Raw genomic sequence first — 7,636 nt, forward strand, 5'->3', positions numbered from 1 at the left:
AGTCGTTGGCCGGAGATTCATTTGATGAATCGGATTTGTGTACATATCTCTGTCACACTAGGGTCAGAGACAAGTTCTGTTTAGAAACAGCTCCCAAAACAGTTTTTGTATTTTATTTTTACGTTGAAAATCAGTTAGATTTGTGTCATCCTCAAAGAGCGTGTTTATGGGAAATTAAATTAACGTTGGCAGCGAGTTGCACTTTTTTCCCTAAATGAGAAATGGGTTTAAAAATCCTTCACTATTATTAGAGACTAAAGAATAAGTAATAAAAACTGAGGATGTGTGCGCTCTGTCTTACCTCCTGGCACCAGCTCATGTCCCCCGTTTCTCAGGAAGCCCCGTCCACTCCGCCCCTCAGCCTGGATGCCCCACGCTGGGGGTTGTCATGGCTGCGTGTTAGCATAAAAATAGGTAATTCTTTCCTTTTCAACTTTTCAGTAAGGGACACAGGAAATAACCCCATGCAAGAGAATCAACAAAAACAATGAAGTAAAGCCAATCAAAGAAATACTGAAGAAAATCCACATGCGGATATACGTATAAGTATATGTAATTAAATACATACGTACACTTGGGAAATTACATGTACGCGTGTGTAAGATATCGGTATATAGATACAAACACAAGTACAGATATATAGATAGAGGTATTGATAGAGATACAGGTATAAATACAGATATAGATAAGAGCACAGATATAGATAATAGATACAGGTATAGGTACAGATGTATGTACAGATATAGATGCAGATACAGGTACAAGTACAGACACAGGTATCAGTCCCTGTTGCAAGGATTGCTGTCCGAGTTTGGAAAGGAGGCCAAGGGCATGCTGGTTGGGAGACCCCCATGCTCCCATGTTGGACCCAGGGAAAATTCCGGAAGCTCTCACAGCTCTAACGTACCTCCAAGAAGGTGCGTGCTCGCATGGTGCAATGCTCCCGACACCTTGGCCACGGCCCCTCACTCTGAGCAGTCTCACGAGGAGCCCCAGGCCTCTCAGAAGGCAGATGTAGGTCGCTGCCGCCCACGCAGCCCCAAAGGACTCGGGAGCGTCGGAGACCGGTCCCCAGACCCGCCCACCGAGTGACCTGACGCTGGGCCTCCCAGGCGCAGGCTTGGGCCTTGCTGTGTGGAGTCGGCCAGAGGCCTTCGAAGCCCAGCGCCCCACCCCGGCCCCGCCCCCACAGACCCTGTTCCTGGGCGGTGCCCACACTGACCCATGGCTCTGATTTCAGGGCGACCCGGGCCCCACCGGCCTCCCCGGGAAGGATGGCCCTCCGGGACTGCGTGGCTTTCCTGGGGACCGAGGGCTCCCCGGTCCAGTGGTGAGTGAGGGGCCGGGGCGGGAGGGGCAGGGGGGATGCAGGCAGACACTGCCTGGCCTTGCGGCCGCTCCCCACAATGCCCCTGACCACAGCCTCGTTCTCTGCAGGGAGCACTCGGACTGAAAGGCAGCGAGGGCCCCCCCGGCCCGCCGGGCCCCGCGGTGAGTGACGTGGGTCCCACAGAAGCATTAACGCCCTCTACTCTCTAGTTCACCTATGCCGCGGGCAAGGCAGGGCGGTCCCGCGGGCCGGGAGAGGGCACACTGACCCGTGGGTGCTAAAGGCTGTGGCGATGGACTTGGGAGGGAGGTGGACAGTGTGTCCTTAGCTGGCATCTGGGGGACCGAGGGCCGCGAGGGTCACCTTGTTTGAGGAGAGGTGGAGCCCTGGGCAGTTTGGTGGGAGGGCTGTGGGGAGCAAGCGCTGAAGGACATTCTCAGTCACTGGGCGGGGGCAGATGTACTTGGCCTTACAGGAGAAGAGCTGAGAGGGGGCCAGAAGCACAGCACCTCACAAGCCAGACTCAGCAGTCTGCGCTGGCCGGGCCCAGGGGGCCACTGGGCTCTGCGGCGAGAGGCGAGGGGGCAGACAGACAGCGCTTTAGGGAACCGCGTCAGTGCGGTGTGAGGGCCTTCGCTGCGAACCCTGTTCTTGTCGCATCCAGGGGTCTCCGGGGGAGAGAGGCCCGGCCGGTGCCGCTGGGCCCATCGGAATTCCAGGGAGGCCTGGGCCCCAGGGACCTCCAGGGCCAGCTGGGGAGAAAGGAGCTCCTGTAAGTACCACCTCAGATGCCGGGGGCCTCCCATGCCCTGGCCTGTCCCTGTCTCTGTGCCCCCCCCTCCCCGTGTGTATTTCCCTGGGCGTCTGTGGGATGGGAGAGGGGCTGAGTTGGAGGTCACTCTCCAAGGAAGTGTGTGTGTGTGCCAGGTGTCTTCCCTGAGGTCCAAGGGGGCAGGTCCCCAAAGTTGGTCAGCATCTCTCAGCGAGTTCCTGACCTGGAGGGGTGCCCGGGAATGTCCCGGCTAAGGCTCAGGGTATCCAGACGTGCCTTCAGCCTTGGTCTGGGTCCAGGCTCTGAGTGCCATGGCGGACAGGCCACAGCTGCCTGCCGTGTGCACGGCCCTTCCCTGCTGGTCCGAGCCCACGGCGGTTGATATGTGAGAAAGGAGGATCCTTGGGGCAGGCGCGCCTTTTTTTGGGCCAGGGCAGGTGTGGAGAAAAGAAGGGACAGGACACGTGTGACAGGGAGATAAGAACATCCTGGTCCCCAACACCGCCCTCTCAGCGCCCCCTGAGCATGGTGCCCGAGAGTGGAGGCTTTTTGGGACCTCGAGTTTGGGGGGGATTCTGAATCTTGGTTTCCACAAAGGAGACTAATGAGTCCCTTCTTGTCTGGACCCCTGGCCAGCTACCAGCCCGCCTCGGCCCCTCAATCCCCCAACGACTCACAAACGCCCTCACTGCCCCGACGTACCCCACCTGACCATGTTGGGCTCTGCCACATAGCTTTTGCAAACTGCCACCCACCCAAAATTCAATCAGCCATGGGGACAAATTTCAGCCCAGACTTCCCTTCTGAACTCAGAACGTCAGGATGAGCTGAGTTGGCGGGGGGAGCAGTGTCGGAGGACAGTCTCAACTGCGTAGGGGTCGGGGTGGGAGCTGGCTGATTCCCATGGGGGCGGCGAGTCTTCCTATACATTTCGCTCTCGGTGGCTCCCCGGGCGAGAACGGCCACCGAAACCACGCTGGGAACCCCAGCGCCATTGAGAATGTAATGGCATCTCACCACTTCCGGTGAGGCGCCCAGGACGCTGGTCCAGCTGAAGCCGCGTCAGAACCTGACGCCTGCCGGGCCCTGGTGCATGTGGAGCACACAGATCCGGCTGGAAACAGTTTGGTTCGTTGTCTCGAGAGAGTAAAGATTTGAGCAGAAACCTCTCGAGAGCGGCACTAGCCGTGACAAGGCTGTCACCGCCAGATCAGCTCCAGAGAGCACGGGGCGAGGAAAGGTCAGGTGTCTGTCTCCGAGCGATGCCGGCCTGAGCAGTGACGTGGGGAAGAGGCCGGCCGCCTCGGGCTTGGCCAGGGCGGGGCTGCCATCGCAGGGACTGAGGACTGCGCGTGAGGGGCAGGGGGGAGCCGTGCATGCGGGAGGGGTCGGGGGGCGAGCCTGCCGGGGCCCCGCGCTATGCGTCCTTTGGAGGAAAGGGGTTCCCGGCTCGGCGACAGCATCCGGCGGCGCCCCGCGTGGCACGACGGCCGGTGGAGTGGAGCAAGGCAGGAGAGGGAGGCGGCGTGCACGCACGTGCGGCCCGGGGCTGTCTGCGGAGCGCGGAGGGCGCGCGCTGGTGGAGGTGGATGGGGAGGCAGTGGCGGTCTAGCACGCGGGCTCAGGGTTCCGTGCGGCCGGGGCTGCACCGTGCCCAGCCGTGCCTCAGTCTCCCACGTGTAAAAGCCCTCCCTAGGATGGGCGGGGGTGGGACGTGGTGATGAGCGGAAGGGGCTGGTAGACACCCCGGCTCAGAGGACCCGGCTGCAGTCTGTCAGGACTGAGGGCACCGTTACCATGGGAACTGCCGGCTTCCTGCCCGGGGTCCCCTCTGGGGAGATGGGCTGGTGGCAGGATGTTCCCACGACGGAGCTGACCAGCGACCTTCTTCCTCTTTAGGGCGAGAAAGGACCCCAAGGACCAGCTGGCCGAGACGGTCTCCAGGGCCCTGTGGGGCTCCCCGGTCCGGCTGGCCCCGTGGGCCCCCCCGGAGAAGACGGAGATAAGGTAAGGAGAGTGGAGGAGGCCCCTCCTCGGATGACCCTCGGCCCCACTGGCCAGTGCCCGCGGGTCAGGGCCAGGGCGGTCCCTGTAGACAAAGGGATGCGAGCACTGTGGGATCTCCGGGGACAGAGCCACTCTGCCCGCCCTGTGTTCTCAGTGCCAGTGGCCGCCCTCGGAACAGCTCGCTCACAAGCAGTCGTAAACGAGGCTGCTTGTATTTACGATGTTGTCATTTACCCGACCACTGAGCTCGCGGGAGCTTAGAGAGTGCTGCCTGCCTGCGCGGCGTCCGTGTCGCCCGACACGCCTGCGGCTGGCGCTGGAGCGGAGCGAGCACCGAGCTGCCCCGCATCCTTGCGGATTCTAAATCCGTGGAGCGACTGCATGAGGTCTCACTCAGCGTCTATTTTGAGGTGTCTTCACGCGAGTCGGGCTGCCTCGCATCAGGACTGTGCTTCAGAATTCGGTGCCGCTGCTGTGGCAGCCTGTGTCTTCCCCTTCACGTAACGAAGACACTGGATTTAGCTCTCCGGGTTAACTTCCCACTTAAGCAGCCCTCCGGTGACATTTCCGACTCCGTCACCTCTGCGCAGCTGACGGCGTGCTTCTCGGGGCGGAAGCCGGTGTGGCTCCGCAGAAACCCCGGAGAGGTTTGCTAGCTGCTTCGGAAGCACGGCCCGCGTGCTGCTGGCTATTGTACTGTCGCGCAAGCCCATGCGACAAACAGTAAACGTGTTCACGGCGGCTCTCACCACATTTGCAAATCCACTAAAGCTCTGTGTCACGTTGGATCAGGGCCTCGTCCCGTTCAGCTCTCGTATTAAAAACGGAAATCAAAGCAGCACATGGAAACGTCCCCTCAGGTGTTGGCAGCGTCCCCGGGACGCAGATTGTTCTGAATCAAGACGAGGTACCCGCAGGGGTGGGAGCGTCTGGCCTCATGAGTCCACATGTCCCCACAGGGAGAGGTCGGGGAGCCAGGACAGAAGGGGAGCAAGGGGGACAAAGGCGAGCAGGTAAGGACCGCGGGGGCGTGTGCGGGGCCGCCCAGGGCAGGGGGGCCACGCGCTCAGCGTGACACGCGCCGTTGCTGATGTTAGTAACGTGATTAACGTGACAACACAAGCGACCGACAACCGAGGACACAGCTGACGATCCCTTTCCTGTCGCGATCTCGTGTGTGTGTGGATGCTCGTCTGCGTGTGTCCGGGGACAGGAAGCACGCACAGGTTCGGGGGAGGAGAGCACACCCAGCGCTTCTGTCCTCGAGGCCGTCAGGTCCGCAGACGTGACCACGCCCCCTGGTGCCGAGAGCCGCAGAACATTCTGACGGGGTGGCACCCTCGCCAAGCGCCTCTCGACTTCGCCCTCTTTCCTCTGCTCTGCTGGAAAGTCTACCGTGTTCTCGCCAAAGCTCCGTCCCACGGCCGCCAGCTCCTCCGGTGGACGAGGAACGTGCCCTGTCTGCTGTGCAGGCGGCACTTCCCGCCCTGCACTTCTGTCCCCAAGCAGTTGGCGATCACGTTTCTGTCAGGGCCTCGTCCTGGAGCTGGTCAGGCTCCCAAGGACAGCAGTGCCCTGTCCCCCTTGCCTCCCTCCCTCACACACTCCCTGTGCTGACAGCGAGGTGTGTTTGGGGACGTAACAGGCAGGGCGTCACGGAGCCAGGCCCCAGTTCGGCCATGGAAGAGCTGTGGGACCCCAGTCCTTGTTTTACGGCCGGGGCCTCCCTGGGGCCCATGTCATGGGTGTGTGGCAGGGATTAAGGTGATGCACGGGGGCCTCTAGCAGGATGTTGGCGGCCACCACTGCCACGCATGGAAGCGTGCTCTCGTGGTTGAGCCAGGAGTGCCACCGGTTCCAGACCCTGCAGGAAGCTTGCACTGTCGTGTGAACATTCTTTTGTGTGACGGCCGTGAGCGGGGGCTGAACCGATGACCTGGGACGCACGGTCCCCTGCACTGACCAGCCCCTCTTCCTTGGCCCAGCTGTGGTTCAGGAAGCAACTGTGTCTGTCTCTCCCCACAGGGCCCACCTGGGCCTACCGGTCCTCAAGGCCCCATCGGACAGCCAGGCCCCTCGGTGAGTATCTGTGGTTAAGGACACTCACACGGTACCCAAGCCCCCGAGTGGATGGTACCGGGAACCGGTCCTCACCCGCGACTCCATATCTCCCTGCAGGGGGCTGACGGCGAGCCAGGGCCTCGAGGCCAGCAGGGCCTTTTTGGGCAGAAGGGTGATGAAGGTCCAAGAGGCTTTCCTGGGCCCCCCGGACCTGTGGGGCTGCAGGTAAGTGTAGAGTTGGCGTGCTGACGGGCAGTTTCCCTCGGGCACGGTCACTCCCACACCTCGTCAACCTGCACTCACACGTGGGGGTGCACACTCACTTCTCTCTCTGCTTTTACAAAGTCTGAATCACGCGTTTGTGTAGGAAGTTCGCGCCCAGCTTTCCCGTTCCAGTTTACTAGTCGTGTTGAATGTCATCAGATAGTCTTCGAACACGTCAGTTTTATTTATGTTTGAAAACATGATTTTTAGTCACTGCATAGTATTCTAGCATATGGTGGTGACATCATCAACTCAGACATTCCCCCGCTCCTGGCTCATTAGGTTTTATTGTTGTATGGGACGATGCAGTAAGCGCTTTTGTCCATAAATCTTTGCGTATTTGTCTAATTATTTCCCCGGGCTAATTCTGAGACCTGGAATCACGCGACGTCCTCATATTTAGTGCTGCGCTAGAGGCACCTTGCCGAGGCTCGTGGACGCCCGCCAGGGCGTGGCGTGGGGAGCCAGAGGGGCCATGTGCACTGGACAGTGCAGTGCTGACCTCAGCTTCTGACCATTCCCATCCTCAGGGTCTGCCGGGACCTCCAGGAGAGAAAGGCGAGACGGGGGACGTGGGCCAGATGGTAAGTGTGACCGGGGCCAGGCCGAGGTGGCCGGTGTCCAGTCTGCGTCCTCTCTGTGTTCAGCGGCTCTCCTTCTCCTAGGGCCCGCCAGGTCCCCCCGGCCCCCGAGGACCTTCTGGAGCTCCAGGCGCTGACGGGCCACAAGGCCCCCCAGGTGGAATAGGCAATCCCGGCGCAGTGGGAGAGAAGGTGACTCACGCCCCTTAACTGTTGTCACGTCCAATGTACGCGTGCAAGGAGAACCGCGTGTGCGTGTGCCGTGCGTGTTCCGTGCGTGTCCGCCCAGCCTCGTTTACGGTGACGTGCAGGCGCGTTGTGTCACTGGGCAGTTCCTGTCGGGTGCGTTTGGAAGTTTGGATGATGTGGGCAGCGGAACAGGGAGCCGCGACCTCTGTACGTGACAGGCTTTCGCGGAATTTGCAGATGGTGCAAGCGCCAGCCAAGGCCCTGCCAGCTCTGCGGGTTTCGCTCTGAGAGAGGGAGGTTTCCTGAGGTGCTGTGGTTGCTACTTGTGTGGCTTCCGCGGCCACCACACGCTGCCTCCCATAGCCGTTGGCGCCTGATCTGAGTCCTTTTAGGGCCCGGGCGCTGGAGGTGGCTGACGGGCGTGCCGGGCTT

General features: G+C 60.8%; 1 protein-coding gene across 1 annotated transcript in view; it reads left to right on the forward strand.

Moving 5' to 3' along the window:
• COL5A1 (collagen type V alpha 1 chain) overlaps positions 1–7,636 on the forward strand; it is a 100,158-nt gene that overhangs the window by 68,518 nt on the left and 24,004 nt on the right. The window contains exons 38-44 of the mRNA XM_023521056.1: positions 1,995–2,102; positions 4,002–4,109; positions 5,069–5,122; positions 6,135–6,188; positions 6,288–6,395; positions 6,965–7,018; positions 7,100–7,207. Of these exons, the coding sequence (XP_023376824.1) occupies positions 1,995–2,102; positions 4,002–4,109; positions 5,069–5,122; positions 6,135–6,188; positions 6,288–6,395; positions 6,965–7,018; positions 7,100–7,207 (594 nt within the window). The remainder of the gene's footprint in view (positions 1–1,994; positions 2,103–4,001; positions 4,110–5,068; positions 5,123–6,134; positions 6,189–6,287; positions 6,396–6,964; positions 7,019–7,099; positions 7,208–7,636) is intronic.

The sequence above is a fragment of the Pteropus vampyrus genome, unplaced genomic scaffold, assembly GCF_000151845.1.
Source record: "Pteropus vampyrus isolate Shadow unplaced genomic scaffold, Pvam_2.0 Scaffold289, whole genome shotgun sequence".
Classification (NCBI taxonomy): domain Eukaryota; kingdom Metazoa; phylum Chordata; class Mammalia; order Chiroptera; family Pteropodidae; genus Pteropus; species Pteropus vampyrus.